The sequence below is a fragment of the Leiobunum rupestre genome, chromosome 10, assembly GCF_980474605.1.
Source record: "Leiobunum rupestre chromosome 10, qqLeiRupe1.1.hap1, whole genome shotgun sequence".
NCBI lineage: Eukaryota > Metazoa > Arthropoda > Arachnida > Opiliones > Sclerosomatidae > Leiobunum > Leiobunum rupestre.
In genome coordinates, this window is record NC_143393.1 from 33,537,822 (window position 1) to 33,565,107 (window position 27,286).

Here is a 27,286-nt window from a genome sequence, read left to right on the forward strand (position 1 = left end):
ATAAATGGGTTTATAGCCGTATATACAATACTAACGTAGATATTCGCGATAAACAATTACTGTCCACCGGTTTCCCTCATAATCATTGCTATTTCTCACAGTAACCTGTGAAAAGATATGTTTTGTTTGAGTAATTACTCCTAAAATATTTAATTAACCATTCTTAATTTTTTATTTAAAAAAAACTAGCTTTCTATGATTTGAAAGAAACGCGTTTTCTTAGCGATTGGAAATTATGGTAAAAAGAAAACTATTTCTAACACTAACCTGTGAAAAGATGTTTTCTTTTGTGTATTTACTCTTTCATGATTTAATTACGCAATTTTGAGCCATTCTTCAACTTTAATTTAACATAAGTCGCTTTAAAGATGTAAAAAAAACGCGTTATCGTCGAGCTAAAGTCGGCCATTTAATCTAAGGCGAAATAGAGTGTTAGTTCACCAGTGTGGCGCAGATGGCGTAACTTTCGTTGCCATCCAAACGAAAAGCATGGGCCAAAGGCAGGGTTTTTTTAAAAATTCTAATCGGACCACTCGACAAAATTTCAAAAATCGTTCTAGTTTGTTATCCGATTTCTAGGGTCGCTTGTGCCGTTACTCCCATGCACGGTCAATCTGCCTTCCGCGAAACAAATTTTTAACAAGTCGGTCAAGACCGTAATATTACCTCTCCTCGGAGTGGATTTATTCGGCTTACAACACTACAATTACGCTTAATCAAAACTGTTACAACGGCGATAAATTTGTTTTTTGAAAAGAAAATAAGAAAGCGGGCCGTAAATTTAAAAATTGAACCTATTATTGTTACCCATAAACAAATATATAATAATAACCCAAACTAACAGGCTTCAGAGCCAAAATAACGAATAAAAAATATAAACTAACTCAATCTATCAGGCTTCAAAGCCAAAATAACCGGAAGAAAAATATAACGCAATCAAGCCACAAATTACTTCAAATATTTTAGAAACTAACCAATAGAAAATGTAATTATAGCAAAAAGTACAACAAATTACAATTCACAAATTAAAATTTTCGACGTTACTATAATGCAACCGGATAAATTTTAGAACACGATGCATAGGACCGACTGAATAACGTGGAAACTGAATAACGTACATCCTGATTTACGTATGTGTTGATGTCCACTACCGATCCTTTCATTTTCGGGTCTGTTCGGTATACGCGTCTCCCACCTGTGATTTCTCAAATTTCTTAACCAATCTCAGCTCGGTCTTTAGCCCTACTCCCATTCTGATCTAAGGCGACTTTAATACCAAACATCCCCTTTGGGGCTCGCCGACCATTTGCCCACGCGGAGATCCAATGATTGATTTCTTAAATACGGAGGACCTTTTTGTAATCAATAACCCCTTGTCTGGCCCCACTTTCACCAGCGCTATGGGTCGTAATTGGATTGATTTTGGGCTGTGTTCGGGCTCCCTATTTGATAACATCCTTAAATGGTCCGTTTCTGACTCCGAATCTTGTTCGGACCATCGCTTCATTTTATTCGCTTTATCCTCCAGTACTAGTACTTCATTCTTGCCTGACACCTTCAGCACCCGTTCGGTTGATTGGACTAATTTTTCCAAAGCCGCAAAATTGGTCTTTGATCGCCTGATTTTACCAACCTTAAAGTCGCCCAATGATATCGACGATTACGTCTCCCTTTTAACATCCCATGTAACTTCCATCTGCAAGGCCAACTTAAAAGTAAAGAGGGCTGGTCGCTACAAATCTGTCCCTTGGTGGAGTGATTCATTGGCTATCGAGCGTAAGAGAGTCCGCGCTCTCCGTCGCCGATGGCAGTGCAATCGTGATGTAACAGCGCGTAATGTTCTCCACATAGCTTATAGACGTGGTCTGGCACTTTACAAAAGATCCATTAAGATAGCAAAACAGAAGTCTTGGGAGTCTTTTTGCACTTCAGTGGACGCCAATTCTCCGTTTTCTTTGCCCTACAAAATTTCAGCTAATAAAACCTCGCCCCCCACTCTTTCATGCGTCTATAAGTCTGATGGGTCTCTTACCACAAATCTTAACGACACGGTACAGGTCATTCTCGATAATTCTTTCCCCTTAGATGATCGCTCCACTGACAATGAATATCATGTTTTTGTTCGAAATTCCCTTGCTTCCAATATTTTCACGCCGAATGACCTTATTTTCACGGGCAATGAAATAAAAGGAGTCCTCTCAACTTTTCCCAGTGGTCGTGCTTCCGGGTTGGACCGCATCCCAATTGAAGTAGTTTCGCATGCCTTTACCGATAATATCCGACATTTAACTCACCTTTATAATGCCTGTCTAACCCTAAGATATTTTCCTGACTCTCTCAAGTTTTCTAAGGCCATCCTACTCAACAAACCAAACCGCGACCCGAAATCTCCAGACTCATATAGAGTCATTTGTATTCCATCATCATTTGGAAAAGTTCTCGACAAGCTTCTGACAAACCGGCTAACTCATTTCTTGGAGCGGAATTCACTGCTCGATCATAGACAATTTGGCTTTCGATCAGGTCTTTCCACCTCTCACGCTCTTGGTCGTGCGGTGGATTTCGCTTATGAGAATAGAGCGTCTAATTTCTACACATCTTTTATCTCACTGGATATCAAGGGAGCTTTCGATAACATCTGGATCCCCAGTATTCTCGCGGCCCTTCGTTCGAAGCGTTGCCCGAGTAATATTTATTACCTAATCGAAAGTTTTCTGCTTAATCGAAAGGCGGTCTACTCTACCAGTAATTTCGAGCTGGTTAAGGACGTTTCCCGAGGCGTTCCCCAGGGGTCGTGCATTGATCCAATTTTGTGGAATATTGTTTGCGACTCCGTGTTTTCTCTGCCCCTTCCACCTGATGCCGATATCCAATCTTTTGCTGATGACCTCTTGGGAATGCTACGCTCTTCATCGCGCCGTTTGTTGGAACAGATCGGTCAGGAATTCCTATATTCCCTCCATAACTGGGCTATCAGCAATAAACTTAATTTCTCTATGTCCAAAATTTAAAGCTATTACTTTCGGTAAGACCACTAAGTCCGTTGCCCGCCTCCCATATTTCAGGCTTAACGGCTCCACACTCCCCAATGTCGATTCGCTTACTTATCTCGGTGTCACTATTGACTCCGGACTGTCATGGCTCCCACATCTTCTCTCAGTTAAGATCAAGGTGTCTTCTTTGGTTCAAAGTATGGCTGCCATCGCTCGTAAACATTGGGGGGTGAAATCGCTATACAAGAGAGGGCTAGAACGTATTATCGTCTAAGCTTGTGGAGTTTGGTGGAAGGAGAGGGGAAATTCTATCATGTTGCGAAAGCTATCTTCCATCCAGCGCATTTGCCTTCTTCGTATTTCTCGTAGTTATCGCACAGCTTCAACCATGAGCCTACTTACCCTAACTGGCATACAACCAATCGCACTAACCATTAGTCAGGAATCTGCCGTCTTTCGTACATACTATCTGGGTCAGAACAGTATTCACTGTTATGTTTTCTTATCTGATGATGGCTTCTTAAAACCTGCTATCCTTCATGCCATTCACAGATGGCTCGAAAGTCGCAACATCGGTTTCTTTCGCCTTTGTTGTATACACGGATTCTACTGAACTTTTATATAGACAATTTACGCTACCCCCTAACGCTGAAATTTTTCAGGCCGAGTTACTAGCAATTTACCAAGCGCTGCTTTGGATATCCGACAATAATTTAGACGACAAAACCCATATATTCACCGACAGCCTTTCTTCAGTTTCTGCTATTCGAAACCCCCTAAACACTAGTATCTACGTTAATAAAATTAAACGGCTCCTTTTCCAAAATTCTAATATCACATTACTCTGGACGAAAGCCCATTGTGGTACTACCGGTAACGAGCGGGCTGATGAATTGGCTAAAAATGCCCACCAATCATCTACAGCTGTTTATATTCCCTTACCTTTAATTGACAATAAATTCTCTTAAAAAACAACTAAAAGAGCTCTCACTGTGCACGTGGCAAACGACCTGGTCGTCCAGTGACAAGGGTCGTTTTACCTTCGAGTTCATACCTTCCGTTTCATTAGTCGGTTTCGAGACCACTTTCTTTCTCACACAAATACTCACAGGCCACGGAAAGTTCCCATCCTATCTTTCAAAGCTCGGCCATTTAAATCGCTCAGGGTGTGCTTGCGGTCATGATCCAGCTGACGCCGACCACTATATCTGGACTTGCACCCTTACCGAGGGTTTTATTGATCGCCCTGGTTTCATTGATAATAAATCTGAATTAATATTAAAAATTGTCGGATTTAATGAAATTCATTACTTTTAATTTTGACCTCCTTAGGGAATAATACAAAAAATATATAAAAAAAATAAAAAAGGAGGGAAAAGTAATAAGGATAGTCAGTTTTCGATATTTGCCACAAAATTTTGCAGCGTTAGTTAGTGAAAGAAAATTAAAAAAAAAACACACACACACACGCACTCATCAACGTCAATGCTGTATTGATCGTCCAAAATATTACTTACCTCTTCAAGTCCACATCACCATAGTCTACAAAAAAAAAACAAAAAAAAACTTACCTCTTCGAGTCATTCCTTTCACCCTCATCATCGTCACAGTCAAATCTTATCTTCAGGTCGTCCACATCACCAGTCTACAAAACAACAACAAACAAAAAAAAGCCCTTCAAGTCACCCTCGTCATCCTCAAGTTGCCAAACCTCCAATCTTCAAGTCACCCTCGTCATCGCCTTCCAAAAACTTTACACCTCTTCCAGTCACCCTCGTCGTCATCATTAATTTAAAAAAAGGCCCTTCAAGTCACCCTCCTCATCCTCAAGTTGCCAAACCTCCAATCTTCAAGTCACCCTCGTCATCGCCTTCCAAAAACTTTACACCTCTTCCAGTCACCCTCGTCGTCATCATTAATTAAAAAAAAGGCCCTTCAAGTCACCCTCCTCATCCTCAAGTTGCCAAACCTCCAATCTTCAAGTCACCCTCGTCATCGCCTTCCAAAAACTTTACACCTCTTCCAGTCACCCTCGTCGTCATCATTAATTAAAAAAAGGCCCTTCAAGTCACCCTCCTCATCCTCAAGTTGCCAAACCTCCAATCTTCAAGTCACCCTCGTCATCGCCTTCCAAAAACTTTACACCTCTTACAGTCACCCTCGTCGTCATCATTAATTAAAAAAAAGCCCTTCAAGTCACCCTCGTCATCCTCAAGTTGCCAAACCTCCAATCTTCAAGTCACCCTCGTCATCGCCTTCCAAAAACTTTACACCTCTTCCAGTCGCCATCGTCATCATCTTAAAAAAAAGCCCTTCAAGTCACCCTCATCCTCTTCAAGTCGCCAAACCTCCAATCTTCAAGTCACCCTCGTCATCACCATCCGAAACTTTACACCTCTTCCAGTCACCCTCGTCATCGCCTTCCAAAAACTTTACACCTCTTCCAGTCACCCTCGTCATCGCCTTCCAAAAACTTTACACCTCTTCCAGTCGCCATCGTCATCATCTTAAAAAAAGCCCTTCAAGTCACCCTCATCCTCTTCAAGTCGCCAAACCTCCAATCTTCAAGTCACCCTCGTCATCACCATCCGAAACTTTACACCTCTTCCAGTCACCCTCGCCGTCATCATTAATAAAAACAACATAAAAAAAAAGACTTCAAGTCGTCATCGCCATACAATTTCAAAAACAATTCTTCCAGTCACCCTCGTCATAGTCATACTAAAAAACCAAACAAACATAAACACACACAGTTACCTTTTCAAGTCGTCCTATCAATCATCTCATCAATCTAAGTAAATACCCTCGTCATCGTCATGAAAACAACACCTATTACTCTGCAAGTCATCCAGGTCTTCTTCATCGTCAAAATAAAAACCCTCTTCAAGTCACCATCGTCATTGTCATCCACTAAATTATAATCATTCTTCTTCAAATTATCAACACCTTCCATTTTGGTATAGAAAATGATAACGTGGGTAACTTGACCAGGAAGATATATATATCTTCCTGGTCAAGTTACCCACGTTATCATTTTCTATACCAAAATACACAAACACGCACTTACCTTTTCAAGTCATCCACAACTTCCTCGTCATCTAAAAATAAAGCAAAAAAAAACATTTCAAGTCATCCATACCATCCAGATCATCTAAATTTAATATCTTGAACATTACTCTCCACGTCATCCACTTACTCCATATCGTCTAAATTATCATCGATTCTTCAAGTCGCACACATTCCGTCATCACCATCCGAAACTTTACACCTCTTCCAGTCACCCTCGTCGTCATCATTAATTAAAAAAAAGCCCTTCAAGTCACCCTCGTCATCACCATCCGAAACTTTACACCTCTTCCAGTCACCCTCGTGATCGCCTTCCAAAAACTTTACACCTCTTCCAGTCGCCATCGTCGTCATCTTAAAAAAAGCCCTTCAAGTCACCCTCATCCTCTTCAAGTCGCCAAACCTCCAATCTTCAAGTCACCCTCGTCATCACCATCCGAAACTTTACACCTCTTCCAGTCACCCTCGTCGTCATCATTAATAAAAACAACATAAAAAAAAAGACTTCAAGTCGTCATCGCCATACAATTTCAAAAACAATTCTTCCAGTCACCCTCGTCATAGTCATACTAAAAAACCAAACAAACATAAACACACACAGTTACCTTTTCAAGTCGTCCTATCAATCATCTCATCAATCTAAGTAAATACCCTCGTCATCGTCATGAAAACAACACCTATTACTCTGCAAGTCATCCAGGTCTTCTTCATCGTCAAAATAAAAACCCTCTTCAAGTCACCATCGTCATTGTCATCCACTAAATTATAATCATTCTTCTTCAAATTATCAACACCTTCCATTTTGGTATAGAAAATGATAACGTGGGTAACTTGACCAGGAAGATATATATATCTTCCTGGTCAAGTTACCCACGTTATCATTTTCTATACCAAAATACACAAACACGCACTTACCTTTTCAAGTCATCCACAACTTCCTCGTCATCTAAAAATAAAGCAAAAAAAAAAACATTTCAAGTCATCCATACCATCCAGATCATCTAAATTTAATATCTTGAACATTACTCTCCACGTCATCCACTTACTCCATATCGTCTAAATTATCATCGATTCTTCAAGTCGCACACATTCCGTCATCAACATCGTCAAAATTGAAACTGCATATTCGTCTTCGAGTCTTCTTCTTCATCGTCACCATATTGATCATCTCGCCATTTAAAAATAACATATAATTTTCTCAAAAAAAAAAACATAATTAGCTATGTATTTTGTCCTTGTGTGATATAACTTTCATTAATAAACTTCACCGGCTGTCGCGGGTCTCATTCCGCTCGTGTGAAGCCTCTCCTGTCTCTTCGTGGGGCTGGCTGGGTCGGGCTTGGCTGGGTCTTCTTCTCCGCCGTCCTTGTCGGTCAGTCTCTTCACTGTGCGTTTCGCTACGTTTCTTCTTCTCCCGTTTTCCCTCATTCTCAAAATTTTTGCTTGTTTTATTTCTATATCCTCTTCCAAACCCCCGATATGTATTCATTTACGGTACGGGGGTATATAAATCTTTAGTGTATGCTGATTTCTTCAGTGTAACATTATATATTTCTTCCTCTCTTTTCTCGGCTTTTTTAGAGGCTGTTATTTTCTAAGATGATGTTCGCGGTGGTGGTGATCACTTGACGCCGCTACTGACGGTTCTAAAACGTGCCGCGAAACGGAAATATCTCATCAACGGTGTATAAAGAAATTTCAATTGATACTTCGTTAGATAGGTATTGATCACCTCTATATTATGGGTAATTCCACGAGAGATTGACTTGTTCACCCTACCATCGTGAAATTTAGTGAAAACTTGTATTTCACTTGTCCTAAATTTGGAATTTTTGGAGCGTGTCTCATGTCTGCAACTCTGTTTCTCAGAAACTACCCGACCTATGCGGTTGACTTTCAAATAGTCGTAAGCCACTTCCGGTCACTAGCAGACAAAAACTTTAGTCGTGGCTGGGCGGGAACGGCGGCCGGCAGAGAATTGCTGCCCTACGTATAACTTGTGCTTACCGGACTTACTCGAGCGATGCGCTAAGGGTCCTTGCTGGTGTACAAACGTTAGACCTGGTGGTGAGTCAGGAAGCTGCTGTGTTCAGGTCCTTCTGTTTCAGAGAAGACAGCAAGCATTGTGAGATGGAGATACAAGGTGGTAAGTACCTCTACCCAGGTGACCCACGGGAGAACCACCCAGCGGTCAAGGGAGTTATAAACATCAAAGAGCAACTACCAATAGGGTAGAGGTGTTTAATGACGGTTCGTTGTCCAGTAGGGGTGCTATCGTGGCTTTTGTTGTGTATAGGAACGGTGTAGAGGTCTATAACGTGGTCAGTTGCATTAATGAAAAGGTGGATGCGTTTTCTCTGGAGTTCTTAGCAATACATGAAAGTATTTGCTGGTTAAGGACGCAAGGTCAACGTCCAGGTGATGTTGCAACGGTTTTTACGGATTGGCTTTTTGCTATTAACGCAATAAGCAATCATAAAAACAATCATGACTTATGCCATAAAATGCGTAAGATGTTGAAACGGATGGTGACGCCGGTCACGTTTACTTGGATAAAGTCACACACGGGGTATGTAGGGAATGAGAGGGTTTACTTTCTTGCATATACTTAATTGATTATGTCTTTTAGGAAGTGACTCCTAACTTCGTATACAGATCGGCGGCTCGGCCAGGACAAATGATGATAAGCCCCTGTAATGCTTAGGCAGTGCACGGGGTGTATAAATACAATAGTCTGATGCCGGCGGCAGCGGTCCCTTAATGGGTCAGATTGTGCGATAACTGGTGGCTTTACCGGGGAGTCACGGTCCGGCTTTTGTAACCCATAAGGGCGGTGGCGCACTAGGAGATGCAAGCTCCGTTCAAATGGTCCTATCTCATCCTCCAACTTCGGTCAGGAAGGGGCTGGTAACTGGGTTTCGGCTCAGGCTAACGGAGATGGTACAGGCAAACTGGCCACCTCGAAGGATTGGGGAGCCTGCTGTGGGGCGGTGAGTCTCCGTATGAGGCGCAGAGGTCCTGTTTCCCGGCCTTTTGGGGCAACAACGGGTGTCCGGTGCCAACTGTGCCGGGTAATGTGGGCCTCTGTGTGCCTGTTGTTCCCCTTTAGGAGCTCTTTCTGAAGGGTATGGCTCTCTACATACGTGGGTAGGGTGTTGGCTGGAGTTGCACCTTCTGCTGGGTTGAGCGGCTTGCGCCGAAGGTGAGACCGTCAGCGGTAGGGTTCTCTATCTGCCTTGGCTGTTCTGTCACCTGTCCAGGCTGTGGAGGCTGGCGTAAGGTATTATGATGATAGACCTCCGGCGGCTGCGATTAGACGGAAGTTATAGCGTCGTGGCTGTACGGGAGCCGCTGGCGGCGTCAGAAATCGTTGCAGAAGCGGCTTATTAGACTCGGAGTCGGACTATTTCTCTCTCCCAAATAATATTTTATTTTATAAATCAGATCAGGAATTTGAGAATAGTTCGAGGTCGGAAGTTATAGCATCGTGGCTGAACGGGAACGGTTTACGGCGGCTGCGGCTGGACGGTAGCGGCTGATTGCGGCTGCGGCTGGATGGTACGGCTAGCTGCAGCTGCGGCGGTTTAGAGCACCGGTATATAAATTCGTTCTTTTTCCTCGTACTCTGAAGTTAATCACATGTAGCGCATCTTTTTCCACGCTTAGACGAAGGGCAGGTCACTTCCATTTTGGGTGCGTCTTAATCATAGTAAAATGATTAAATCAGGGTAATCTTGATTAAATCAGGGTTATCAAGATTAGAAAATCTAATCACGATTTAATCAATCATAATTTTAACAAGATTTAATCATTATAATCAGGATTTAATTTTTAATCGGGATTAAATCATTAAACCAGATCGAATCGAGATTTTATAATTAAAATCAAAACTAAAGTACGACAATTTAATATTAATTATTTATGTTGATGGCTCTATCGTAAATGTATTTGATTGAAATGATAAACATTTAACTTATCGCATTTTATTTAAAACATCCGAAAATATCACAGCTTTGTCACAGCTTAGTTACACGAGTTATCACAGCTTAGTAATTAAGGTAACATTGTAGTAGGAACTACTTTTTTTCTATATTAAATTATTCTAATCTGCTCGTTCTAACCACGCACTATTGTAATCATTCCATTCACCAATATAATCATTCTGATTCTCCTTCTAATCGCGATTTAATCATACGAATCATTATTAAATCATTTCAATCGGGATTTAATAATTTTAATTAGATTTTTTCATTTAACCATGATTAAATCAGATTTTTTCAATTAATCATGATTAAATCAGTTTTTCATTTAATCATGATTAAATCAGATTTAAACATTCTAATCATGATTAAATCAGATTTAAACATTCTAATCATGATTAAATCAGATTTAAACATTCTAATCATGATTAAATCAGATTTAAACATTCTAATCATGATTAAATCAGATTTAAACATTCTAATCATGATTAAACGTGATTTAATCAACAGAATCGTGATTAAATTGAATTTAATCAAAATAATCGTGATTAAATTGAATTTAATCAAAATAGTTACGAGGCATTTTTAAAAAAAATCGATGTTGAGCTTCCTTTTTTTGAATCCAGTCGGCGCCACCGTTGCGATGCGACGCGCTAGAACTAAGTTCCATTTTCACCTAAGAAGGATCTATCACTAGCAGCTTTAGCCAGTGCAAGTTTTTATCATATAACTATTCTTGTTTTTTCTTTGAGTAAGTAAATCTTTACGCCCAGGAACTAGCATTTTATAAAAATATTTTCGTTTAAAGAAAGCTAGTTCCAGGGCCATGTAACTTGACAGTGTGCCTTTAATCTTTCGAGGGGTGCGTCGTTAATCAAGGAAGTGACCTGCCCCTCAGATTAAACAGTTTTCTCTCTCGGTTTCTCCGGCCTTAATTTTTTCACACTTCCTTTTCTCGGGCAAACGTTTCTATTTGAAGTTTTGCTTCTTCAAAATACTTCATACATTCAGCACTTGTTAGATCGTAAAGTTTCTTGACTTTCCGTGCCGAAGTTTTATTAAATTCAATTCGTTTTGGATATGTTATAAAATGGAATATAAATTACCAATACATATTCTTAAAGAATTAATGAATACTAAGATAATTATATAACTGACTTCATCTAAATCAGTGGGAAAATTAATTTTTCAACAACCCCTTTCCGGGCCGCTACCCAGGCTGAAACGAAGAAGAGATCCAAATACCGCCGCCAGCCGTTCTCGTCCAGCCACGACGCTATAACCTCCGACCTCGAACTTTTCTCAAATTCATGATCAGATTTATAAAATAAAATATTATTTGGGAGGGTGAACGAGTCCGACTCCGAGTCTAATAAGCTGCTTCTACAACGAGTTCCGACCTCGAATTTTTCTCAAATTCCTGATCAGATTTATAAAAGAAAATATTATTTTAATGATTGTGAGACTGTTTTTTTAATTCAATAATTTAGTATCTGTTTTTTAAAAATTATACAGGGTGTCTCAATTGGCTCGATCAGGCCATTTTTCTCAAAATGTATTTATGCTAGGGTTCTGAAATTTTCAGTGTTTATTTGTTAGGTATATGGAAGGCTTTGGTTACTAAATTTCAGAAAAATCGAACGATTTTGTGCCGTTTTGGTAAATTTATTTTTTCACCGGTAGGTGTCACGCAAAATGTTTCAATAGAAAAGTTGTAGGGCATAGTCGAAAGTGTGAAAATAATTTTGGTTCGGTTGAAAAAGACCTATTTTTCACTGAGTTTGGAGGTCGGGGAAAAAACAAGTTGCAGTCCTGACGCTCGCTCGAGGATAGGCGACGAAGTAGGCAAGTATGGTGTTTTCCATGTCGATGTCCTGGAGACCACGACCACGAAACCTCGGATTGATATTACCCCAGTTGTCGAAGTCGCGGACCACTCTAAGAACCGTCGTATGGCTTGGTCTGCAATTGGGAAATCTTCGTCTAAATAACTGACCTACTAGAGTAGCATTTTACCTTCTCCGTAAAATAATTCTAGCATATGAGCGCGCTGATCTCGAGTGTAAAGAGGCATACTGGACAATAATCGGCCAAGCTGAGATAATGTTTTAACTTTGAAATGTAAACGCTTTAAATACTACTCGGACAATTGATATTTCACGTTAAAAAACAACAAAAGAAAAATAAGCGTAATTTTTGGTCTACAAATCTTTGTTTGATGATCTTACTCGTAACCACGTCGAAATGGAAGACGCGGTCTTTGTCTACTTTGTCAAATTAGGTGTTGAACGTAATAATTTTCTTTAACAATAACTTTTTGCAGATCTGATTATTAACTACATAACTGAAAGTAAAGTTCCCTAAAATAAATGTACATGTGTGTTGTGATTATGTACGATTGTTAAAGGCTATTGCCTGCTAGTACAACTTGTTTTTTCCCCGACCTCCAAACTCAGTGAAAAATAGGTCTTTTTCAACCGAACCAAAATTATTTTCACACTTTCGACTATGCCCTACAACTTTTCTATTGAAACATTTTGCGTGACACCTACCGGTGAAAAAATAAATTTTCCAAAACGGCACAAAATCGTTCGATTTTTCTGAAATTTAGTAACCAAAGCCTTCCATATACCTAACAAATAAACACTGAAAATTTCAGAACCCTAGCATAAATACATTTTGAGAAAAATGGCCTGATCGAGCAAATTGAGACACCCTGTATATTGTCGAGAGAAAGACCATAGTTATTTGGTAAAACAGTGAGGTTATCTTGCGATTGACTTTTGGTAAGATGCAAAATGATTTTCCAAACACATGCGTAGGCCACTTCCGGTCATTCGCAGATCTCTTCGCTCATTCGCTGAACACTTCCGGTCACTTGCAGACCATAACTCAAGTCATGGATTTTCCAAGTCCAACTTTACTATAATTCTTTAAATTTCAGTAAAAAAATCTGCGACTACTTAAATTTTACCTCGTATAGTGAATTTTGAAACCTAATTGGCTATAACGCAATTTCCTTTGATAAATGTTGTTCCACCAGTTCACTCATAAACTTCATTTCTAGTCTAAAATTTATTTATCTAAAGATAGTGTCACTCGTTCTTAGACAATTAATATAATAATCATATTTAATTTATAATTCTTTGTTAATTAACCTGTTTTTTAGAAAGTTAGTTATATAAAATCTTACTACTTTATAAAATTTATTTTTGTTTTAAAACTATAGTCAGGGTCGTCTTTATACTTTTGCCGCCAAAAAATCTGCCACCCTTTTATTTATACAAAATCGTAAGTCTTTTCGGTGCAATATTGAAGCAACAGCCACCATTAAGCGATTACCGCCCTGGGGCTATATCCCCATTCTATCCTAATGCATAAATAGGCCCTATAATTATTAAATAAATTGTCGGTGGTTCTGTGGTAGAACGTCCGCCTGTCAAACAGGAGGTCTCGGGTTCAAATCCCGCCTGATGCGATCGCAAATTGATACTAAGACGAATACCGTAAACAATTGGTGGAAACCCTGCCATTTGGACGTTGAGACGTTTATAGTAACCCTCAGCACTCGGTCCGTCCCAAAAGTCAATTAGAAGAAGTTAGAGAGAAAACGCCCATACATACAAAATGCAAACACAACACACTAAACATTCCCACATTACGCATAAACATTACAATAACATAATTTCCAATGAAACTGGGTTGCAACCGTCACGACGGTGAGCGTTAACAAAAAAACAACCGTACCAAACCGCACCAACTGCAAATTACTCTAACGCTCACCGTCAGACGGTGGTTTTGCCAACCTTTAAACTGCAAACACGGTTTTTATTAGACTTTACCCCCGGTAACGCGTTCGCAGCCCACAGACACACACACACACACACACACACACACACACACACACACACACACACACACACACACACACACACACACACACGCGCACGCGCACACGCACGCGCACGCGCACACGCAGAGATTTCGAGAAACTGCGTTCGCAGGACAGACAGGAGAGGTAAAAATTGGGAACTCTATCATTTGTCGGTGGCGCCATCCGCTGTTAGCGGTGGTAACTATATCCTATGAAAATGACTTTTCCCAATATTCCACCTTGAAAGTGATAGATGGCGCCACGGTATAATGATAGAGTTGACGGCTGACTGGCTGAGTCTGTCGAATCAAAATTTCAGAATTTGTTTCGCGAAACCACGACTCCCGAACGCGCCTATGTAATTCTAGCAGTACTATGGTCGCGAGAATGGGAGATTTGGTTTTGATAATTTGGCAACACTACATTTGGAAATATTTCTTTTAAGTCGCCGAGGAAAGCACGTGTATAGCGAATTTCTTAACGTTAGTTTTTAAAAGTATTTTACATTTCTGAAAAAACAATATCCTCAGTGAAGCTAATCTTGCTGAGAGGGGCATAAAGAATATTTCAAATATGGTAAGTCATCCTTTTTATTGTGTCGAACTTAAATTTTTGTAATTAGACTCTTTAGAGCAAAGGCTTAGTACTATGTTTTCTGTGTTATCACTGTTTGTGCCATCTTAATGCAAGGAGCCATCTATTATTTGTGTATGGTTGTGCTTAAGAGTAACATTCTTAATGTTTGTAACATATCTTATGCCTGTTTTAGACCGAAGAAGTAAATCCCAAAGCTTACCCATTGGCGGATCCAGCTTTAACTACCAAAATTTTAAATTTGGTTCAACAAGCAGCACATTACAAACAGATGAAAAAAGGGGCCAATGAAGGTATTTCAAGTGTTGGTTATGAACCATATTGAACAAATATTTAATTTTATTTATTGGTGGATTAAATATTTTATTTCACTCTATTGGCACCAAGTATAACAAGAAAAAAATGTTTCAATAATCTTCTTTGTTTAGCAACCAAAACTTTAAATCGTGGGTTAGCTGAGATCATCATTATGGCTGCTGATGCTGAACCACTTGAAATTCTGTTGCACCTGCCTTTACTATGTGAAGATAAGGTAATTTCTTAGCTCTAAATTTGGATATAGAAATATCTTTCTAAATATGAACTTTTTTCAAATGCTTTAGAATGTTCCATATGTATTTGTGAAATCCAAACATGGTATGCATATTTTCAAACCCAATCTAACCTTCCATATCAAAGTCAAATTTATTGAAGCTATTTTCATATCATTTAGCTCTTGGCCGTGCATGTGGAGTTTCTCGACCAGTAATAGCATGTTCTATCACGATTAATGAAGGATCGCAGTTGCGACCACAAATTCAAGGACTGCAGCAAGAAATTGAAAAACTGCTTGTCTAAATAAAGAGTGTATGTAAAAATTTGTTCATATCACTAAGCTTATTTTCTCTATTTTGCCATTATCATTAAATTTCATGATTCTTAGTATTTTAGTGTATTTTTTACCTGAAACCAACTACCTAAACCTTTTCAGTTTCACATAAAGATACCTTTTTTCTCAAACAAACTTTTATTACAACCGATAAAAAGTACAAACTATTAAAAACTAAGGTACATCGCCAAACATCAAACAGATGTAAACATTCTTTCTATATCAAAGGTTCATTTTCCTTTCATAAAAGACTAGATTATATGTAATTGCACTTAATGTTTAAGTAAAAATACTTCTAGGCCAATTTTTTTGCGTAATTTTACAACCATTTTAAAAACAAAAATTAAACAATATAAAATTAAGTTTTTAAGTACCTTCAAACAGTTTTCCTACAAAATGGCTTAAAAAACTAAAAATGAAAACCAATTATTTGAAGAAAAAAAACTAATACTTCTATATCTTTAAAATTATTTAAAAATAAAGCATTAACAGAAACCATTTAAAATATATTCAACATTTGAGTATTTTAAGTTAGTTTTACAAGTACTGAAATCAAATTAATCTGTTTGGTTTATCGTTTCAAAAAATTAGACACACTTAAGAAATATAATATTCAGTTAAATAAAGAAAATGACTAGTTACTTTAAAACAATCAAAATAATAGCGGTGTTAGACATCATGGTTTTATATCTAGCTAAAATACTTCTTTAATACTACCGATTATATAGTAATAACATTATAAAACTATAACTTTCAACTGCTATCTAAATTTTTAAGTATAAAATGGCCAATTTTTCAATTATTGCCTTTTCTTCAAACATGAGGTTGAGGCTAATTTAAACAATTAAAATTTTAGAACTATTTGCTTTACTAACACATGACTAGCTTTTCAGAAACAGTATAAACTTATTTCTCCGTGCAACTTTTTTGGTATAAAAATTTGAGAGTTTAACATATAAGCGAATTTTTTGTTAATGTAAGCGTATAGTTGTTCATAATTTAAAGCACCACACTGCCGTTTAAATATCTTGGTGAAATTCAAGCAGCTACTTCCCTTCTATACCTTGCCAGATTTCCAGAGGCTTGCGTGGAAAACATTTAAAATTTAAACGCCAGTATGGCCCTATTAAGTTTAATAGCTTTTAAGTTAATTAGTAATAGTAAGCCATGGTTTGCTACTGTGCTGATCGAGTATAGAACTCCAATCGCTAATAATTTGCTCAATTCTATAAACACTAACTCCACTTCGATAAGAGAGATCTTGGCTTTTAAGGCCTAAGCGTTTGAAAGCTAATACTAGAAGTAATTCATTTTCTAGTGTATAGAGGCAATCTAATGAAAAATTCTCAGGGAAAAACTTAGGTTCAAGTTGTTCCAAAAAAAGTCTAAAGTCAGCGTAGCAGGAAAAACCCGTATAGTAATGCATCATATTAGAGTCTTTCTTGACTATATCTATTCCAAAGTTGACAAAGACGTTGTTTGTGCGTTTTCGAATTTGTTGCTTCAAGTGAGAAACTCTAGCTCGGAGTTGCTGACATTGAAATTGGTAGTTCTTTTCATTGGCTCCTTCCCATAATATCAAAGGCACTCTAGTCAAGGGAGTTAACAGTTCCGTTTGAGTTTCTGTAGAAACCTTTTCCTCAAAACTTTCTTCTGTCTGAGTTTGCTTGTATTCGTGAATAATAGTTTCTGGAGCCACCATTAGAGAGTTACTACAGGAATTCTCGTCGGAAGCCATTTCATAGTTGCATCTTGATTTACCATCTAATATGAAAATTTAATAATCTCAAAACAAAGACATATTTAATTTAGTGCAATAATACCATATGGACTCTCTGCAATGAAGTGAGGAAAACAATGATTTGGCATATCCTCAAGTTCCTCCATTTTTGGGATTAGCATGAGACTTTGGTTGACAGACGTTTGAGACGGATTAGTGTTGACTTCTAATTTTGGAGTAAATATGAGGCTGTGATTAATGGGAGTTTGTTGTGGATTAGTAGTGGTCTTCATTTTAGGTGTAATAGTAAGACTTTGATTGATAGGAGTGTGAGGACTAGTTGAGGTTTCCATTTTCGGAGTTAACAAGCTTTGGTTAAGAGAAGCACATGACGGACTAGAAGTGATCTTCAATTGTAAGGCACCAGTTTCTTTGCTTTGCTCATTCTTAAGGCAGTTCAAAACTTGCTCTTCGTACAAGTCTTTGTAAGTTTTTCCTTTCCACAGTGGTTTTTTTTCTTCAGATATTTTTGATTTAAATACTTCCATCAATCCATTTTTGAAATTGATATTTTTATACAAAGCTATTTTTCCAATTCCATTTGTTTTTTTACGAGGTGTTTGAATGACTTTTGGACTTCGTACTCGACGTCTTGTTGGCATGTTTATAAATTGAAGATTTAGGGTAGGTATAGGATTTTCTTTAGAAGGCTTTCCATTGACAAAATGCAAAGAGCAAACGCGAGTATTTTTTGAAACATTCAAGTCTGGTCTTCCGATCATTCTGAGCCATTCATAATGTAAGGCTGATTTAGAAGTTAAACTAGGCACGCAAAAAAATCTAAGAGCTTCTGTGGATGTGGACGGTATGTCATCACGTTTGCTATAGCGACTATCGCTACGGCAACCTAATATGCAACAATGGTGATGGGGCATAATTTCCTTGAGAATCAAGATAGTTACTCTTAACAATGTATATGATTTTCGATGATTAGAAATTGAGGGATGAGTTCTTGTGAATCATCAGTCTACTGAGGAAAGTTTCGAAAAGAATAGGCCTTGACTTTTCCGTCAAATTTGATAAGCTTAGTAGTTCTTTGGTGATCATATTTCACGGTTAATTTAATTTAAGCTTTGCTATGCTATTATATGATTTTTTTCAACAACATTATATATTTTCTAAACTATATATAGTATTAATTAAAACGGTAAAAAAAGACTTAACGCCACATTTTGTGTTTCTCCAAAATAAATCGACGGCCATGGATATAGGTTAGCCAATCATATATCTGGACGACAGCGGTGACTGACCAATGATATTGTTCAAGTACCGTATTTTCAGCCAATCGTTTTATTTTAAAATAATGCTGAAAGCCGAGCAGACAACGATGTTATCTTTATCCGCTTACACAATTGAGTTGGGAATAGAGCCAAAATTTGTATTTGATGGCTGGGGGCACTTTCTTAAAATCATGTTCGAGGCAAAACAGTTATCATTAGTCGGCGGCGTCATCTACCGCAAGTTAGCGGTGATAATATGTTAAGTCAGTGCCACTCTGTGGTTCTATCTACCACTAGCGTGAAACGAGTATAAAACAATTGTATTTTCTTTGAAAGATAGGTAACGCCACCGACTGTTTCGGTTCGTACGTGATTTCAAGGACCTCAGCCACAGCACTGCAGATGAAAAATTGACGGCCTAGAAGTACTATATTCCCAACTTAATGGCTTAGCCGGGAGTAGTGGCTCACTCCTGTAATCCCAGGCGTCCGGGAGGCAGAGTTTGTGGATGGCCGTGTGAGGATGACCACCAATACCCTAACGGGTGGTCGGAATACTTCCGCCAAGGGTGTCCCCACCCCTGTCCCCACGTATCCCCCCGTTGGCGTGGCCGTTACACATATCTCGCCCTGATTAATCAGTTATTGTGTGTGTGTGCTGGTGTCTAAGGCCTCGGGTCGACACCGATGTGTGTGTATCTCAAAAAAAAAAAAAAAAAAAACTCAATGGCTTAAACTTGGAGCACCCCGCTTGGAGACTCCTGCGTATTGTTATTCCATCGTTTATCTTATGTTTCTTTTTAATATTTTAAACAAATACTCAATTTTAAAGGCATTCAGGAACTACAGTAAGTTTTCAGTAAAATAATGAAGTAATTTAATAATTTACAAATTTTAAATTTAGGCAAATTGTATTCGACACATTCCAAAATGCAAGTTCATTTGCTCCCAGCTTTGGATGATAACTACATGTACTTGTTAATTGATGAAGCAACTAATCAGGCAGCGATTGTAGACCCGGTGGAACCAGATAAAGTCCTAGATGCAGTTAAAAAATATGGAGTAACTTTAACAACCGTTTTAACAACTCACCATCATTGGTACGATATTCTAAAAATTTTAAGTATGGTTGTAGATACTCTAACTAAATACTTGATTCTTATGTAGGGACCATGCCGGTGGAAATGAAAAATTGGTACAAAAAGCTCAAAAATCACTGCAAGTTTGTGGTGGTGATGACCGTATTGGTGCTCTTAACAACAAAGTGAATCATGGAGATTGTTTTACTATTGGAAACAACCTAAATGTGAAATGCTTATCAACCCCATGTCATACAACTGGGCATATTTGTTATTATGTAACAACCAAAGATAATTCAGCTTCACCAGTTGTTTTTACTGGTACATGATCTTATATCACTCAATTAAAATTTTTATTAAAATAATGATTTTGTTAATTATTTAGGCGATACATTATTCATAGCGGGATGTGGAAAATTTTTTGAAGGCACTGCTGAGCAGATGTACACTGCGCTTATCAAAGTCCTTGGAGAATTACCTGCGACCACAGTAAAGATCAGAAGAAAAAAATTACAAAAGAATATTTTATATTTTTTTAAAGGTTAAGTTTATTTTAGGAAGTCTATTGTGGTCATGAGTATACAGTAAACAATTTAAAATTTGCTCAACATGTTGAACCTAATAACAAAATCATTTTGGAAAAATTGGCGTGGGCCAAAGTAAGTTTTCAGACCAATTACTTCGAAAATGATGTTCTAATAAAATTTTTCATTTAGAGTAAAAGAAGTAAATTAGAACCGACAATTCCATCAACGATTGAAGATGAAAAACATTTTAATCCGTTTATGAGAGTTTTAGAAGAGTCCGTTCAGAAGCATTGCGATATCAGTGTGTCAGGTAGTGAAGAGGCAGCTATTTCCACTATGAAGTATTTAAGAAATGAAAAAGACAGATTCAAGCCACCAGCTTAGATATCCTAAACTAACCAGCTTTCTTCCTTGTCCAAATTAACAATACGTGTAAATACCATTGTCTGGAATAAAATAGCTCTTTACTTGAACCTAACTTAACTGATTGGTACAGACTTGTCACTTGTGTCAAGAATATTTGTTTCCATAAAATCCCTGTCAAAGTTAAATATACAGTTTGTTTTACTGATAGGGCCAGATTAACGCCTTTAGTGGCCCTAACAGGGTTGCCACACGTCAGGGAAAACAGGGAATTTTAAGAAATTATAAAAAGTTAGGGAAAGGTCAGGGAATTAAATTTATTCTTGACACTTTTAAGGTAATATTACTCTAGAGAGAAATTCTATGATTATAATTTATTTCCTTGAAAGTTTGGCTAATTTTTTCAACATTGCAATAACCTTTTTTAATGAAATACAAGTCCATTTAAATTTATTAACTTCTGATAAAAGTAAAATTAGGCCTGTGCAAGTCCTGTTTTTTGGGTTTCGAGTCTTATCCCGAGTCCTGGAAAATTGGACTTGAATGAGTCTTGAGTCTTTGATAGTTGGACTCGCTCGAGTCCTTAAATATGGTGTCAAGTCTAATTAGAGCCTAGAATTTGAAGTCGAGTCTTTTCTATTTACATGGTTTGATGTATAATATTGTACGCAACACGAAGGCATTGTGATGAATTTTACCTATTTAGTTCCAAAGATGTACCTAAGCATCTCTTATCTTCAATTATATTAGTTTTAAGATTCTTACTCTTAAAACTAATTAGATTTACAGAAAATACTACCTAAGAACGGTTATAAACTCGTGAATTTGCTATATATATACTATTAATAAAGATTTATAAAGTTTAAGAGAGACATTATTTACGCATCAAAACGCTCTAAACACCTCTACAGCCTTCAAAACTATGTATTCTAATATGGCGCCTTCGCGGAAAAAACGTCTCTTTTTCTTCATTTAATATTTATAAGGTAATATTTTGTATAAACTATGAATTATACATAAATATATTGCGAAAAGATAGTTTAACTTACTATACCTTGTTTTTTCTAAAAAGGAAAGAGGAAAGCCGAAGAAAAAACATTTTTCAGCGATTTCGCTTGTATTCCCCGCCTTTGGCGATAGTAGGTTTTTGGTCGTATGTAGCGCCCCTATCGGGATTATTCATACACGCAAATTAACATTAGATGTGAGGCGATTTACGGGGCCGCTAAAGCGCGGTACGCGTGATCGAAGTTGGCCAGGGCATAGTGCACTTAAATGGCTACTGTAGCGCCATTCCGGGAATTTAAATTTATCGCACGACCATAGAAATAGAAATTAGACTAGAAGCACGATTGGATTGGGCGGGGACGTACCAGCTAGAAGGCTGCCATCAGAGTGGAATCGCGATAGTCGCGCCATCTCATAGAAACAATTTAAACTAAATAAGTAAATATGGTCACGTGGAATAACATAAAACAGATCGTAGGCAACGTATTAAAACTTTTTTTATTTATCTGACATTATATTAAGTTATTTTAACAGCTTTGGGAAAATCATAAAAATCTCAAAAATCTACTATATCTACCGTGTCTCCCTTAAAGTCACACGTTAACTTTGCGCAATCATTGTAAGTCTGAAATACCACAAATCATCACAGTTTAACTAAAATTTAATTATTTCAGTGTGGTTTAAAATATGCCTACATGAGATTCCAAAATCTTGGTTTCAGTGTCTTTTAAACTATCATCAGTATTAGTCAAGTCAAATTGAATGGTTTCCGGTAGTTCACTTTTTCCGTAATTTTTCTGAAATAACCTCTGATAAATATGGAAACTAAATAACAATTACTCAAATCAATAAATTGGCATACTCTAGAAGATGTAAATATGCTTTGTTCTGGAATAGATATTTTTGGGAGCTCTTTCAAATTCTTGTTTTAATAAAGAAATTATTCATATTTCAGTTAGTTTTTTATTTCAGAATGTATAGCGTAATTTTTACTTGTGTAGGTACAGCATTTCCTTTCAAATGGTGCCTTCCATTTTGAAAGTAAATTTCATCCGACATAAAATGTTTACTACACACAAAGTCATGTGAAGTAATTGAAGATGGAGTCCAATTTTCGCGATTTACCGCTAAAACCCATTTTCCTAGTAATTCAGTATTTCTCAGAGGAAATCTTAGTGTTAAAAAAATCTCTTATTCCGATATTATGATAAAATATTTACTTTAATATTACATACCTTATGAAATGAGAATTTTATTTCTTTCCCAGATCTCTCTTTACAATGTGAAAAAGCGCAGTTTTTAACCATTTTTGTTAGCGGATATGTTTTTAGACGCAAAAATTTAAACACGAAAAGACCGCCGCTGCGCACAACGTGATGCGCAGTGGATCGCCTTTTTTTCCCTCTTCGAAATTCGCGTCGTAGCCATGGCGACAATGTTTAATGTGTTTGTCAGATGGCGCGTACATCGCGATTCCACCCTAATGTCAGCCTTCTAGCTCGCCTGTTTCCCTTGGGATTGGCGCAAAGGGCAGTGCTTCTAGTCTAATTTCTATTTCTATGCGCACGACGGGAATTACGGACTCATCGGCAAAATAACGGACTCGTCGCGATTTTTTTTTCTGGCTCGAGTCACGGTTTATAGAATCTATAAACCGTGCTCGAGTTCACTAATTTCACTTTGAGTAAATTTCACCAAACGAGCACAATATCAACCTAAGTTTAAATTTCACCAAACGAGCACTATATCAACCTAAGTGTAAATTTCACCAAACGAGCACTATATCAACCTAAGTGTAAATTTCACCAAACGAGCACAATATAAACCCAAGTGTAAATTTCACCAAACGAGCACTATATCAACCTAAGTGTAAATTTCACCAAACGAGCACTATATCAACCTAAGTGTAAATTTCACCAAACGAGCACTATATCAACCTAAGTGTAAATTTCACCAAACGAGCACTATATCAACCTAAGTGTAAATTTCACCAAACGAGCACTATATCAACCTAAGTGTAAATTTCACCAAGCGAGCACTATATCAACCTAAGTGTAAATTTCACCAAACGAGCACAATATAAACCCAAGTGTAAATTTCACCAAACGAGCACTATATCAACCTAAGTGTAAATTTCACCAAACGAGCACTATATCAACCTAAGTGTAAATTTCACCAAACGAGCACTATATCAACCTAAGTGTAAATCTCACCAAACGAGCACTATATCAAACTAAGTGTAAATCTCACCAAACGAGCACTATATCAACCTAAATGTAAATCTCACCAAGCGAGCACTATATCAACCTAAGTGTAAATTTCACCAAACGAGCACTATATCAACCTAAGTGTAAATTTCACAAAACGAGCACTATATCAACCTAAGTGTAAATTTCACCAAACGAGCACTATATCAACCTACGTGTAAATTTCACAAAACGAGCACTATATCAACCTAAGTGTAAATCTCACCAAACGAGCACTATATCAACCTAAGTGTAAATTTCACCAAACGAGCACTATATCAACCAAAGTGTAAATTTCACCAAATGAGCACTATATCAACCACCTTGCACAATGACTCAATCACCAAGTCCGCCGCCACCTATGTTCGCAGGATTTCACGCGGTACGTTAGAGGTACAAAGACACATGATACGTCAATTCAAATATCATGTCCTCGCCAGCATTGCTAACATTTGTGAGATCAGGGCAGCGGAAGTGGGGCATTTTCCTATTTTAGTAATAGTTGGCGATTTAATTTCTAGCGATTTTCGACTTCAAATGCACATAACTTTTTAAATTAAGACCGACTTTGTTGTAAATTATATTTTTAGTTAGTACTGATTATAAGTGAACTACGTTTTCAGTTGCTTTAACAAATTTTAATTTTAAGTGGGATTTCTGGCCAATTTGCGGGACCCAATCGACCCGCGTACGCGCTATTGTTATATTTGAATTTCGTACCTATGATACAGGCGCCATCTAACTTAAAAAAATTCATTCACGTGTCACTTCATTTCCGAAACCTGCAGGTACCTAGAAAAATTAATTTTTCGATAAAATAATTGATTTTATAAAATAAAATGTGGTCTTGCCCAACTTGTAAAAATGTTACTCTTACGATAGTAATTGTTCTATCATAGTGGTAGTGTTATATTGCTTCCCAACCTAATTTAATGCCTTGCCTTCAATGCGGTAGACAATCAGTAGCGGTGCTAAGGTTTTTTCACGGGTGGGCTAAATATTTTGTGGCCCCTAAGAATTTTGTGGCCCTTACCATTTTAGTAACCCCTTATAACTTGGTGGCAGCTGTGGCTTGCCCTCCAATATGTCTCTTATAGCTTCTACATATAAAAATTTGAAAATTTAACTCAAAGTATAAATTGCACTCTTCTCTTTTTTTTACTAAACTCGTCAACAACCAACAAAGGATTGTCTCTTAACCTATTAGATAAATCTCTATTTATAGAGAGCAAGGCTATATTTGTTAATCGATTTTCAGACATTGTTGTTCTTAAAAATGATTCGAGTCTATTAAGTGTACTAAAACTACGCTCTGAAATAGTATTAGCAACAGGTATGCATAATACAATTTGGAAATATTTTACGAGATCTGGGAATGCCTGCTCGTATGTCAATAAATATTTATAGCAATCGGAAACATTTTGCAAATTTTGAGGTTTAAGATATTCATTGGTTTCAAGCTGCGTTTGTAAACTTTCTGTGTTTATGTTTTCACCGCTTTTGGTACTAAATAACATTTTAGCAACGTTGACCTGATTTTTCAGAGACTACATTTCAAAATTAAATCTTTTGTAGTTTTGACAAAACGCAGTAATTTTTTCAACGTTCAAAAACTCGCTCGAATTTGGGTCTGATGCGCAAAGTTCTTCATAAATAGAACAATTTTCTAACAATCTTTTTGTCATTTCTAATACGAATCTATCTAAAATTTCAAAATAAGTTGCTTTAAGTTGGTCGCCAATAGTTTTGAACTCCGTTTCCCGACTTCCTATAGTACCCGTTATTATGGTACCTTTTAACCTTTTGTTTTGAATAATTTTTCTTTTCGTGGGTACTTTGACGGAACTATTCTTTTCTGGTACTGGAATTGAGGCTGAGAGAGCTAATTGTTTCGCAACATCCCAAATTTGATCGAATCTTTCAGAATTTCGGTCTGTTTCTAATTTTTTTATTGTGGCACCGCAAATTGCTACGGCTTGAGTTATAACTACTTTTGGATTTTGCAAATATTCAGACAACACATTTGTTACGCCTAAAATCTCATCTAATGCTACGACCATTAATAAAATGCTGAAATTTTGAAGCTGGGAATGGTACCCTCTACATTCGGCTGCTTCCTCAGATTTGCCACTTTCAATTAAGTTTTCTAAAGCTAAAACTACAGCATTATATCTAGTTCTAAAAAAATATATACATTTTTTTTTTACTGGACCATCTAGTGTCACAACTCTGGGGTAATTTTAATATTACATCGTATTCAAGCTCTTTTTGGGCCTCTTGAAAATACTCACTTCGAAGTGACGAATTACTTTGAAATGTATAAATTGCCTGTAACAAACCAAGTGTTTCACGAATTATTGGTACATTCTTACAGGTATCCACCAAACCTAAATTTAGGCGATGTGCGTAACAGTGCACATATGGACACATCCCACCCACAGCATCCTTAATCCTAATGTTCACTCCCGACTTACTTCCACTCATTACACTCGCTCCGTCATATGTTTGCGCTACACAGTTTGATATTTTTAACCCATTTGATAAAAGAATATTAATAATCGCGGAAGATAAAGATTCAGCGTCAAATTTATGTAAATCAACAAAAGACAAAAACCTTTCAAGAACCTCTCCCTTAGTGGTGGTAAATCGAACACAAACACTTAGTTGTTCTACACCGCCTTTGTCCCTAGTTTCGTCAGCAATTATTGCGTAAAAACCACCCGAATCATTAATATCCTGAATAATCATTCTTTGAACAAGTGCACCACTAGTGTTAATAAACTCGTTTTGTATTGATCCGTGGGTATATTTTGCTACATTGGGCATGCTATCTACTTTTTTCTTTAAGTCAGGTGAAATGCGCTTTAACAATTCTAGGATTTCAATGAAATTTCCACGATTTTGCTGATCGTCGTTCTCTCGATGCCCTCTTAACGCGATATCCTGTTGAGCGCATGTTAAAACAATTTGCACATGGGCGGATAAAACTTCTCTGTTTCGAATAGTATCTAAACGGTGTTGCTTATTTATCTGTGAAGCTATAGCTCCTCGTTTCTAATTAGACTGTAAAAAATGTATGTACTTCGTTTCCGCTAATTGGTGGGTCGATTTCTCGGAAGTAAAATGTTCGTGAAATTTCTCATTTATATTTTTCCAATTTTTAAAACCAGTTGTGAAATATGTTTTTTTACCACTGCTTGGAAAATGACGGCAGCAAAAACAGTATACCATGTCATTTTCTACAGAATATTCCAAAAAGGGATATTTTACATAATAAATACCATTGAAACTTCGTTTTTGACCGCTAATAATCGTTTGGGGAAATGATAAGAGCCTTGGTTGAGTGAGTGGAGAATCCATGTCGATACTAATGTCAGGAATAATTTGAGTTGCATTTAAATCAGATAGAGCAGGAGTTAAATGGTGCACGATACTGCTATTCTCATGGAGTTCTCGGGACATGGAAGCGACAAATGAGAGTGCAATGTCATTTGAATTGTTTGATTCCCTTTCACTAGAAGCTCTTATTAAGATCAAATCAAATCAAATCAAATTATTTTATTTTAAATTTGTTACATATTTTTGTAGTAAGAGGGCCAAGTCAGCATGTGACTTATAGCCCTCGCTTTTTTGAGTAAATATGATAAATAACTATCAAATGAGGAAAAAAAAACTCGTAAAATTAACAG

At 37.3% G+C, this 27,286-nt stretch overlaps 3 protein-coding genes across 4 annotated transcripts; 2 read left to right on the plus strand and 1 right to left on the minus strand.

Annotated features, from left to right (window-relative positions):
- The first annotated feature begins 14,296 nt into the window (after positions 1–14,296).
- Positions 14,297–15,431, plus strand: hoip (NHP2-like protein 1 hoip). The gene is made up of 5 exons (XM_090160415.1): positions 14,297–14,489; positions 14,683–14,800; positions 14,936–15,039; positions 15,110–15,143; positions 15,220–15,431. The coding sequence occupies exons 1-5, from the start codon at positions 14,487–14,489 to the stop codon at positions 15,342–15,344; spliced, it is 384 nt and encodes a 127-aa protein (XP_090016541.1). The 5' UTR covers positions 14,297–14,486; the 3' UTR covers positions 15,345–15,431.
- A 921-nt stretch (positions 15,432–16,352) lies between these two features.
- On the minus strand, positions 16,353–18,392 carry LOC149925455 (uncharacterized). The gene is made up of 2 exons (XM_090160167.1): positions 17,199–18,392; positions 16,353–17,139 (listed from the first exon to the last, which is right to left on the minus strand). Exons 1-2 carry the CDS (start codon positions 18,028–18,030, stop codon positions 16,523–16,525), a joined length of 1,449 nt encoding a protein of 482 aa, XP_090016293.1. The 5' UTR covers positions 18,031–18,392; the 3' UTR covers positions 16,353–16,522.
- A 413-nt stretch (positions 18,393–18,805) lies between these two features.
- Positions 18,806–20,463, plus strand: tzn (hydroxyacylglutathione hydrolase tenzing norgay). Of its 2 annotated transcripts, XM_090160168.1 has the most exons (7): positions 18,806–18,812; positions 19,095–19,222; positions 19,279–19,474; positions 19,542–19,774; positions 19,839–19,942; positions 20,011–20,112; positions 20,170–20,463. In XM_090160168.1, exons 2-7 carry the CDS (start codon positions 19,165–19,167, stop codon positions 20,362–20,364), a joined length of 888 nt encoding a protein of 295 aa, XP_090016294.1. In that variant the 5' UTR covers positions 18,806–18,812; positions 19,095–19,164; the 3' UTR covers positions 20,365–20,463. The 2 variants fall into 2 exon arrangements, with proteins under 2 accessions (XP_090016294.1, XP_090016295.1); XM_090160169.1 differs by lacking the exon at positions 18,806–18,812 and having other exon boundaries at positions 18,975–19,222.
- Positions 20,464–27,286: the final 6,823 nt, after the last annotated feature.